Raw genomic sequence first — 12,209 nt, forward strand, 5'->3', positions numbered from 1 at the left:
CATTAGCTACATAAGGGTTTGGGGTTCTTCTTCACTCTTCCTGTGGGGGACCTAGTGCTGCTTGCTGCAAAGGCCAGAGGGACTTTGGGGCAGATGTGCTCCGTTTCCTGATAGACTGCTTTTGAGATCCATGTGGATTCTTTGTGTCCAGTCTCAGAAGTATCTTGGAAATCAGAAGACTAATACTAGCAGTCTGACATGCATACACTGGGTACATCAAGTCCCCAGTTCCCTCAGAGCACTTTAGAGTGCTCTGAAGAACAAGGAAGGACAGCAACAGCAGGTAATCCATCCTTCAGGTCACAGAATAACATATTGTGTAGCTGAGGCAGGTGGCACTGGGTCAACCTGAAATCTGCGTTTGGCACTAAGGGGAAACCTGGAAGTATGGCAACATGTAGTATTTCCTCCATGGTGGATTTATCTGCCCTGTGCACAGAGCTGGCAATCCGTACTGCTTCTATATGACACTTGTGCAGCCATGTGCACAAGGGGATTCCTCATCTCGCTTGGATGCAAGTTATCCCCCTTCTCTTGAACATTTAAGACAGAGGATGTTGCCTTTGACCTTATGAAGATTTGGGTATAATCTGTGCAGGGTGTCCCTCTCTGCCTTGCCTTTCCTCTGTCACCCGTCTGTTTAGTTTAGCAGAACCAGTGTCCCCAAGTATTGCAAGTATATGAGACTTGTCACGAGTTGACAAATGAACTACTTGTGCCGTGTATGTTTATGGTTTTGACTTCATGATGGCACAATGGGGGATCTCATGGATAATAATCCAGGCAAGGTGGTTTCAGAGGAAATTAAGAGGCATCATTACTGGACAATTACAGGCGGGTTTGCCTTCTTAAAGAAGAAGTTTTCATGGCCTTCTCACTTGTAGCTGTTTATGGACTTTGAAAAGTAACCTGGTCTTCACTCTGTGTTCTTTCTTAGCAGATCTTCCCACTGTCTTTACAAAATGGGATTTTTTGCTTTTGTTATTTGTATTACAACAGAACAGCAGGATCCAGGATCTAGGTGAATCCTTTATTTAGATGGTGGTCTCTTTATTTTATATTGATTTGTGTGTGAATAGTGAAACACTCACTGTTCCAGAGATGTTCTTGCTTTCAAATGGGGGGAAATGTCAGATTCAAGAACCAGACTAAATCAGCTAGATCTACTAGAACATCTCATGTTTCAGCATGCCAGGGATAATATCCACTTAGGTTGTTATTATTGGAGTTTTAATATTAGTGTTTCTGTTTTCCTTTTGCAATAGAACTCCATTCTGTGTTGAAATTTGACTCTGATGCAAAACAAGGAGTGTTTTCTGTGAAAATATTTAACACACTTGATTATAAAAATCACAAAATGAATTAATAGTTTGCTTGATTGTTAGTTTATTTAGAATAGATGTGTTAAAATATTTCTAGCTTAAATATTTCTGACTTAATATTTTTAGATACTTACTAAATATTGTAATCTAGAGATCAAGATAATACATTTAGAGCTGCTTAGGTACTGTAAAAAGATTGCTTGTTAGATCTGTATATGGAATAATTGCTTTGGGTCAAGTGAGATTTGAAGTAGCATGGCAAATGTTTTATACTCAGTTTGGTTTTCTGTACTACTGCCATAACTGTGTGTGTGTGCCTGTCTGTAGAGAAGCTCTGCTGCAGTGCAGCATGATTTGTACTTTAAAATTATGAGCTGACACAAGAAAAGGAAAGAAGTCCTGTGGCTTTCATGACCAAATTGTGTGATGTGCATTAGCAATTGTGTGTGCAAATTGTCTCTAGCCACATATGTAACTATGTCCCTCTGTACTTCCTCAACAGTCTCCAAACGTCCACAACTACCCAGATATGGATGCTGTACCCTTGTTACTAAACAACATGAAGGCAGACCCCACGGAGGATTCATTATCTACAGACCACTTCCAAACACAGACTGAACCAGTGGACTTGTCAATAAACAAAGCCAGGTCATCCCCTACAGCAGCTTCATCTTCACCGGTTTCCATGACAGCATCAGCCTCCTCCCCTTCTTCTACTTCTACTTCTTCTTCTAGTCGGCCAGCTTCATCACCCACTGTAATAACATCAGTGTCCTCAGCGGCGTCTGTACCGTCAGTATTAACTCCAGGTCCTCTTGTGGCCTCTGCATCTGGTGTTGGAGGCCAGCAGTTTTTGCACATTATCCATCCAGTACCACCTTCAAGTCCCATGAACTTGCAGTCCAACAAAATGAGTCACGTGCACCGTATCCCTGTGGTGGTACAGTCGGTACCTGTTGTCTATACAGCTGTGAGATCACCTGGGAATATGAACAACACTATAGTAGTACCACTGTTGGAGGATGGGAGAAGCCATGTCAAAGGTAAGGTGCAAATAGTTTTGTGCATCTGTAGCATCTCCAAGACTGCTCTTACATGAGAAAAATATAACAATATTATAAAGCTGTTTGTTTCCATACTGTGTTGTTTGCTGAAAAGACATATAACTTACACTGTAGGGAGGAATCTTTACAAGTCTTATCCAAGATGGTCTTTAAAATAAATAAATATTTAAATGAAGACTGAAGTCAGCAGTGGTGATAGATGCTTGGAAACTTGTGGCAAGTTTTGTCCTGAGTGAAATAAATCCTCCCCAGAAGCTGAAGAAATAGGACAGTGGAAAAGTGTCAATATGTAAAACATCATAGATGAATATGGAGAACTCACCAGGTGTTTCAGGTTTAGCAAGGGAAGGAATGTCAGAGGGATTGGTCCCCAGCAAGGAGAAAGCAATCATTCGTCTGTAGGAATGTGAGAAAGGTTTTTATTAAGCTCAAGGAGTGGCAGTACAATACTTTGAATCAGGTTTCTTCTTCCAGATTAAACAGTAGAAAGGGAAGGAAGCCACACAGAGGCTGTATACTGGAAATGAGTTTTGCAGACACAGGACCTGAGAGGCGTGTGAAGGGAGGAAGAAGGCACATGCCAGAAGGACAGTTACACTCTTGAGGTGTCCAAAGAACACAGAAAAGGGAGCTGGAAAGCAAGTAAAAGTGAGAACATAACAGTTACTGAGGGAGCTAAAACTTGTTAGAGATGGTGAGATGATGGGTGGAGGAAGAAAAGAGAGAACAGTTGTGCCCGGATACCTTGAAAACCATAGCTTTATAAAGGCAGCATTAGTGACAGAGATGGGAATATGAAGAAAGGAATGAGACACTAATTTCAAGGCTCACTGCATGTGAGTGAATAAAATACGGTAATTCTCCCCTGAAATGAGGTATTACTTGAGGTGGAAAGGGAGGGTATTGACATATAACCTTACTTTGGGGCTTATGAGACTGCAGGACATTTAGTAATGTATCTTATAACATCTCTTCCATACCTAATTTCATAATGACCAGGTCTCTACAAGGTTTTGCCTCACCTTTCATGTCTGTTTTTGATAAACTGGCAGGTGTGTATTATTGCACAGGACGACAGTGATGGGTCATTCTGATGTTTAGTTGTATCTGGTTGTCTGTTCTCCTACTGCTCCCTCGGTACCCAGGTGTGGACTGTGCCCTCCCAATGGGATTGGACATAGGAAATGGACTCATTGTTGATCTGAGTTTAGTTTTAAGCCTGAAAATGATGGGTTTTTTATTACACTTCATACAGTGATGTAATATTAGCTCTTTGTGTCATTATGTCAAGAAATTATGAATAAAAGCAGAGCTTTTCACCATATTGTCTAAAAAAAAAAAAAGGAAAAAGGAAAATTTTAGTCTGTATTTTGATTTTGGAACCTCAAGCTGCACCTGACCTTGAGCTCATCCAGAAATTTTTCTGTTTGTTTTCTTTTCAAAGGTGCTAGTTGGCTCTGGTAGTAGTCTCCTTTATAGGAAGCACTTTCTGGTCTCGTAAAACTGGAACTTTGCTACCCCAGTTCCATCAACAAAATTGCAGAACTTAATGTGCTATAGGGATTTCAGCCCATGAACTCCATGCCATCTGGGCTGCCCTGACAATATGGCCTTTGTGCTATTATTGGCAGAGGTCATTAACCAGCCCTGCAACACTTATTAACGAACAGTTAAAGAGAAAAGGGATTAACAGTTCTTGAATTTATCAATTTTTTTTTTGCACCAGTTGTACCCGTTTTGCTGTCCCTAATTCTTTTGATATAAATGTTCTGGTTAATTTGAATAAATACAATCGAAGAATCATGGGCAGCAGTCCACTCTAGGTATCAGTTTTGCTGGAGTGTGTTTTTCATTCTTTAATGTAAAACAATACAAGTAATAATATGCAATGATATCACACAAATTAACCAATTAAATAAATTTATGTGTGCAGACTAAATTTCCTTCAGTGGTCAGCTCTTGTGCTGAAAACAAGAAATAAATGTACACAAATCCTACCAGGACATTACTGTCAAATTATATTAGTTGCTGGTTCTCACCAGCTGATGGACAAATGCAGGTTTGGAGTCACCTAGAGTAACAACTTCCAACTTCTACATGAACACTGATAATTTTCAGAAACAAAAAAATACACACACTGAAGCAGTTGATTCACAGACAGCATTGGCAGCCTAGTCTCTGTGCTGTTGCAGCTTTGGTGCTAATTCAGAGACTGTGTTGATGATCCAGGAGTGTCAGTTCGGAAGCACTTAAAGTTAGATTTACATTAACCTCTGTCTGATTCCTTTTCACTCAATTGAGACTTAGGCGCTTTCCCGAACAGAAATTTTTTAATGCTAAAATTAGTGAAAATTACATCAGACTGAAGTTCAGACTTCTCCTGTTTTTCAACGTTTCAGGTACTGAGGGGAAAAAATGGAAGAAACAGGATACAGAGAAAAATTTTTTCCTTGTTATTCCCAATTTTGTTTTTCTTATGCTGAATTTTCTTCTTCATTCCTGATTTGACTAGAACCATTTAATTTTTAATTTTATTGCAAAACCTTCTCAGGCTGCCACCATCCCTCTAATCATGCGTCCAGGTGTTTTGCTCAGATGGCTTTCTGCTTCCCCTGATACTTCCCAGTCCTCCTTTATCTCTCTCTCTTAGACAAAACTGTCTTCCTGGTATCTGCTTTTTTAGGCAGTTCAAGCAAATACTTATTTCTGTTTGAATTCTCTCTTCCCTCCAGCACAAGAAATTGCTACCTTGTCTTCTCTTTCCCCTTCTTTTTCTATTTTTTCTACTTTTCTAGTCCTTCCCATCTTGCTGACTGCTCTTTGAGTGCCATTTTCAGCAGCTCTGCTTCATCTTCCCCTCCTTATCTGTTAATATTTCTAACCTATATTGTCATCTCCTCAGCCACTGTGCATCCTTTTCCATGGCGTCATTCATCCTGGCATTCTTTGTCTCACCATCCTTCAGGAGAGTCTCAGATCTCCTTTTGTGCCTCTCAGTTTGCTGCTCATTTCTGCTGTCTGTCCTACCTCCTCTCTCCCATTTTCTTTACTTGCAAGGTTTTGTGTGGTTTTGAAGAGAAATAGCCCTTGTATACACAAGCAGCCAGCAGGATCCCATTAGGACCTGTTCCACGTGCTACACCTCAAGGCAGGCAATGGGAGACAGGACTATGATGCTTCAACAGCATCCTTATGTCAGTGATGCTTTTTGTGGGAAAAAAACCTAGTCTAAATCAAAACCAAGATTGAAGCATTTTTAGGAAGTTATTAACAACACCCAATTAGAAGGTAATTCGTGGACGGTATGTTCAGCATCAGTAATACAACATCAGCCACTTACAAAATCTTACTTAATTCCTACAAGTTCTTAACACCATTTAATCCCCCAGCACTCACATATATGCACGCACACACCCAGGTGCATGCAGACTCCTCTGCTGACCATGTACCTTCCCTCCCTGATGCAGGAGGCAGTCCAGCGAGGTCCACAGAGCGAGACATCTCTGTGCTGCTCCCACAGCACCAGCCCAGCTGTACAAGTTGTACCCTACAACCTACTGCTCTTGTTTTTTCATGTGCACAAAGCATAGTGATGTGTTAGGGCTGTCGGGCACGGGGGGGAAGGGAGCCAGACACAAGTCCTTGTGGGCACTACGGGTCTGAGCTGTACCCTCTGCCACCCCTACAACATGGCAAAGAGACAAAGTTCACTTCCTTCAGTGGTCCCTGCTCTTGTCAAGCACAGCCTTAAAAAGTTCTCTGAGATTCTTTATTGTGTGGATTAGGTGGTGGTGACAGAACGTTATTGTATGTTAAAATATTCTGTAAAAGAGCATTGAAGTCCCAAGAAAAACTCTTTCCTTGCCTTTTTTTTCTCCCTCTTCAACAGTGATGAGGATTGATAAAAGGTAATTAGAGGCAAAGCAGGTAGCAGCACCTATAGATAAAATTGCCCGACGATTTCCCTTAAAACTGTATGTTCAGTTGCACGAAGTCTGTCTATATGTTAACCATTTAGAGTAGCATTTTCCATACTGCATATCTGCTGCAAGCTATTTTTATTTTTTTTCTTCCTTTTGGAGGAAATTTTCAAGAAAAAACTATGCCACTCTTCACAGAGCATGGAGAAAAAAATGTAGCATTTTCTATGTCGAAAAAATGTATTCCACCTTTTTTTTTTTTTGGTAAAAATCTGTAGAACCTCAGTGTTTCTGTCTCATGATCCTCAAGCTTAATTTGGACCATTGTCCTTTGCTTTCAGAAGATATCCATAAATACTACTGGCAAGTCGTGTCCCTCTAGCAGCAGGTTTTGCCAAACATAATATCCTTAAAACTTGTTTTCTGTTGTTCAGAAGAGTTACTCCATTCATTGAAGGGGCTTTTAAAAGCTCCTTCCTGGTGGTGGTACACCAAGGACAGGAGCTGTTCAACTTTGATATTTCTGGGGATTTCGGTTCAAATTTATGGATTCTCATTCTTACGGGTTTTTAAATTTTCAGAAGATACAAGCATTTGCAAAATCTAGTGGTCAGAACATTATAAATTTAAATCTGCCGACTGAACTTTGTCTGCTTCCAGTGTACATAAACAGCTGTGATGACATGGGCTTGGACTATTTTTGTGTTATGTCTGTACATAGACCTGACAGAAATACACAGTTGTGTCTTTTAGCAGTTTTCACATTCCATATTCCTCACTGTGAATATATCAATAAGTAGTTAAATCCAGTACCTTTTGCTGTAGATTTTTCTGTGACTTAGATAGTATCATAAGACAACATTATCCACTGCCCATGGTGGTTTTTTTAAAGTACAGCCTGTTATTTCTGCCTACTGTAAAGTTTATTCCACAGACCTAAACACAATTTGTAGTACAAAGTTAGAAATTAACAGAACTGTTCCATATGTTTAAAGGTCAGATTATATGGTCTGTTTGTATAAATTATCCTATGGAAGAGACTTTTTTTCTAAAGTAGAGAGTTTCTACTTTAGCTGCAATTTTTTTGTTGTTATGCACAAAAATCCTTTGCAGCTGTGCATATTCCAGCCTGTCCACCTCCACCCTGCTGCCCCCTAGAATGAATCTCTCTCTTCCCCTGTTTTCTTGGTTCAGCTGGAAGGAACATTAGTGGTTCTTGGAAAGGAGAAGCAGGTTGGCAGTGGCTAGCCAGGAGGAGAAGCAGGCAGAGAAGAGGCTTGTATTCAGGGTGGGGCCTGTGTTCCTGAAGGTGGTGCACACATTTAAGAACTAGAGCAAATAATAATTCTTGCCAGAATGCAGAGTTAAAACACAGGCTATAAGATACACTGTGGTATTTGAAACTGAGAAGGAGATTGAATTAAGTCACATGCTGTTTTAAGATTAATCAACAGTGGATTGTATGTTTTTATGTATTTTATGGATTATATGTTTTTAACTAGGAGCAGGTTTGGTGAAGGGAATGAGATAGATGCATATTATTTACAAAGCCCAGCATAAGCAGGATGAGGAAATCCATTTTGATATATCCTTAGTCCCTGCACCTCTTGGAAGCTGTTAATTCCTTGTCTGCCATGTCAAGAATGCTTTTGGTCCTTCAGCTCTGTGTTCTCACCGGGGCTGAGCTTTGATCTGGTTGCTTTTATCCCAGATTTGGATCCAGCAGAAGCACATGCCTGAAACTTCTCATTTGTTTTATCTCTGCGTTGGGTTTTATTGTGTCTTGGACCAACCTGCTGGAAACTTTTTCTGTTGTCTAAAGTATCTCTGGATATTTGTTGCAGTGTGTAAGTTGTAGTCTGCTACCATTGTGTAGTGGCTTTGCAATATTTTATTTAATATTAAATATATTCAGTCCTTGTTGTTTTCTTTGTTTACTTTTGGTGATAGAATATTTGTGTACTAAATGCTTGGTGATATATAAATCTCAGTAATCCTAGTAGTTTCTTTTTTTGTGTAGATGAGGTTTTGTGGCATTGAAATAGCTTAGAAAGAGAAAAGTCCTTTGTTTAAAAAATGTTTTTGTGTGTTTATGTATCCAACCCGATGACAGAGATGCTTAAATATGTGCATATTTTACATCCATGCAATCACTCTCACCTCTATATTTCTCCATACAGCTATTCTTTTACAGGTTTATGGCAAGTTATTTGACTGTTGAAATGATTTTAAATATTGCCTTTGATTGGATCATAGCAATTAATATTCCCTGGTAGATTAGTTACACTGTGCATTCAGTGCCAATTTCCATTCTCTGTGAACCATAGCTATGGTAGGTGCAGTTAACTGCTCTAGCCATATAGTCCCATAAAATCTCAATAAAATCTGAAAACTGTGGAGTATGGGTAATCTTGCTATAAATTGTAATAAAAATTACCCCTGTAGACTCTATATTGTGACCATTACGTTCATGGATACTGCTGCTTTGTACATAAAGTTTTATGAAATAAATCGACCAATTCTACTGCCTCTTCTAGGCACCAAACTGTTTTGATTGAAAATCTGATAGGTGTGCGCAGAGCATTCTTCCAATGCATAAATCATTTATAATGAACTTTAAATAGGAAGAAAAATGCCGTATATGTGCTTCACGTAGTATGGACCAGCTTAGAAGGAGGAAATCATCAATACTATTATTCACATGTATTTGTTAGGCCCATAAAGACAGGATTCTGTTTCCTAAAACACATTAAATAAACCTGAGTACCACACTTAATCTCTGATGTTATAGTTTGAAATAGCTCCTGTACATCTACATCTGAAAGTGTCGCTTCCACCATTAAAAACATGTAGTGATGTCTGTTACATTCTCTTTTGACATCCTCCTGCTGGACAAGTCCGTGCTGGTCTCCTCTTCTCTAAAAAAATTTCCAAGAAGGAGGATGTTCAGTTGCTTCAGATATCAAACTGTAGTCTGAGGCTGGGCTTCCACAGTTGTAAAATCTATTTTACAAGAAGGATGAGATGAGTTGGTTCCTCCGCTTGGTATTTGATCCACCCAGGTACATTTTTTTATCAGAGGCATTTGAGACAGTTTCAGTTTAAGAAAGCAAAAGAAGTCACTGTTGACCAGCAGTTTCCTTCTTTCCGTATTTCAGGTACTGAACTATGCTGTATGCCAAACTTAGGTTCCAGAGTTGTGGTTTGGCCACAGCAGTATTCATAATTGTTGGCAGATGATTATTTTTGATATGATTACTTTGACCCTTTGTGAACGACTTCTCCGCATTTGCCTCCTAAGGCCCTGAGGCCTAAGATCCTTTTCTTTAGCATCAGTGTTGGGGACTGAGGCACCTCTTTGACATTAAGTGAACAGTGACAGGTGGGAAGAAAGTGGGAGCAAGCAAGCCTGCATAGTGCTGTTGCCAGCACTTTGCAGCTGTCTGATCTCAGACACTTTCTGGGATCCCCCCAGACACTTTTGCTAGTTTCCCTGAAAACCAAGGCATTGCAGAATCGCATGGCAAAGGCTTCTGTTGTCCTCTTGCCACCAAGGAGCAGGTCCACAATGGCTCAAGGGGACACTGAGTCTCTTTCCTTTGCCAGGACTGGTGGTCAGCACCCAGCAAGAGGAGAGAGGGGGGCTTACACTGCTGAATTTCCCATGGAGCCCATGGAGACGAGTAGGCTCAGCATGCTGAAGGCACCCATCTCCCTCTGATCGGCTGTGTGGGAGGGTTGTCGATGGTTCTGTTTGCAGTACAGGTACCTGAAGACAGTGGCACTTCTCTCCCAGTGTCTCCTAGGTCCTGAGGTCTGGGGCTCTGAGAGGAGATGGGGGCTGATTGAAATATACTGTTAGCATTGTTAGGTCATGGGGTTGTTGCAAGTGGCAGATTATTATTATTATTGTTATTGTTATTAGGTTCAAACTAAGATGCTTTCTTCTTTTGCAGATTAATAGCATATTGTGCTACAACATGAGTGCCCTACAATTTTCTTAGCCATATTTTCCACTACCATCCTTCTAGGAGTTTGACAGCAAATGTCACTTTGCTACTTCAATCCCTCATGCTCTGCAGACACAGGGACACACGTGTGTAACAGCAGTAATAATGCGATTCTTGTAAATGTTAGTTTTGGCATGTAGGGTCATACTGGTTTTCCATTCTTAATGGAAGTAAGTACACAGCAGCATTGCTTACAGATAGAGATGATCTTTAACTTGTATGCCAGCATGCACTAGAAGCCACTGGAGAGGAGTTTCTAAGAAACAGTAATCATGACCCTTTCTGACTTATTTGAGGCGCCTCATATTTCTGCTTCATTTAAACTTGCATCACAATTAAAACCTGGGGCTGTGTTTCTGAGAAAAAACACGTCACCCAGGCTTGGATCAGAACTGGCAAGGCCAGAGGGGCTTCCCCACCATCCAGGCTGATGTCTCACCTAAAAAAGGGGTTGGTGTTAGTCTACACACTGCAGAGCCATGGAACCCTGCTTCTGACTGGCAGGTCTTAGTGGCTGGATGCCAGGGCCACACAGAAATCACATCATGAAGAATCATTTTGATTAGCAAGTTGAAAGGCATCCTTCAGAGAAAGCAGGATGGGGAGTTCATATGTGAAACAAAAGCAATGGAACTCGGAATTTGTAAATCCTTTCAAAAAGCAGAAATAGATTCTTAATTAAGAGAGCAACTAAGCATAATTCAGTTTTTATTGTGGTGTGGCGTATCAGCAGACCTACGTATATGTATGTTTAAAAAGTTATTAGCAGAGAAGTTAATTCAATGCAGAAAACTGAGGTTTTAAGCTGGAGTAGACAGAGCCTTCGGTATTTCAGGATGCTGAAATTTTTTCTCTCTGCTTTCACACCAGCAAGCATCATCTCATAATGAGTCATTTCAACATCAGGTAATTACTGTGCGGCTTAGCTATAGAGATCGATGAAACTCCTGAAAGTTACTTAATTTTCTCCTGTCTCTTAAATATTTCGTTTATCTGTAGCCCAAGTGGCTCATATTTGCCTCTAAATGAAAGATAGTATGTAGACATGAAGTTACTTCTAGTGGGTCTTCATAAGCCTACTGATGGGTTGAGTTTTCATCCCTTTCACTCACAGGAAATGTGACTAAAGTAAATCAGGTTGCTGTAACTGAAACTGCCAGTGGTGACAGCAGTGTGGTGGTGTGTGGTCCTTTTCATGACACCTGCAGGCATCCAGCTGCAGGATTTCTGACAGCACTTGGCTTTGTCTGACCACATCAGACAAAGGTGTGTATCCCTAATTAATCACTGGAAAGAAGCAGAGAGGTTAGGACATACTTGGGTGAAGCCCATATATGACAGACGGGGACAGCATTTACCTAACAGCTTAGTATGAGCAACACATGTGTGAAAAGTGGGAGGAGACATGCTGGGCTCTCATCAGCCTGGAGCAATTTAAATCCACAGTCCTCTCCTTCCCAAGAGTTTCCAGAATGTGGACAGGAGCACTAGTTTAGAGAGTGAAAAAAGGAAAAAAGTACTGTGATGGTGTGGTTTTGTGCTTGGGTTACTCCCCTAGGAAGGTGGAGGCTGTGTCCTGTTTCAAGAGGTTCATCTGCCCTTAGCAACCAACAGCCTGGATCCTTCCCAGAGATTTTGCTTCCTTGACATGGCTAATCCCATACCATGTCAAAACCAATGCAACCGTGTGCCAGAAAGCTCAAATTCATTCAATGCTCATTGGAAAGCTGCTGTGCAAGTTTAAATCTCTTCTAGCACTGTAGAACAGGCAATTTTGCCCTCGAAAGCAGAATCAGGTATTGTCTGGCCCCCACAGCCAGAAAAAATTTTAAAGCCAAAAACTGTTTAGTTCAATAGAAATAGAAGCAAGCTTGTACCTGATCTGGATCAGAC

At 40.6% G+C, this 12,209-nt stretch overlaps 1 protein-coding gene across 6 annotated transcripts in view; it reads left to right on the top strand.

Moving 5' to 3' along the window:
• Positions 1-12,209, top strand: part of KLF12 (Kruppel like factor 12) — a 246,814-nt gene that overhangs the window by 150,351 nt on the left and 84,254 nt on the right. For all 6 annotated transcript variants that reach the window (XM_027713527.2, XM_027713531.2, XM_027713532.2 and 3 more), the window contains one exon: positions 1,825-2,365. In XM_027713527.2, coding sequence (XP_027569328.1) covers positions 1,825-2,365 — 541 coding nt within the window. The remainder of the gene's footprint in view (positions 1-1,824; positions 2,366-12,209) is intronic.

This window comes from Pipra filicauda, unplaced genomic scaffold, assembly GCF_003945595.2.
Source record: "Pipra filicauda isolate LSUMZ 115617 unplaced genomic scaffold, ASM394559v2 scaffold39_size4671491_pilon, whole genome shotgun sequence".
Lineage (NCBI taxonomy): Eukaryota > Metazoa > Chordata > Aves > Passeriformes > Pipridae > Pipra > Pipra filicauda.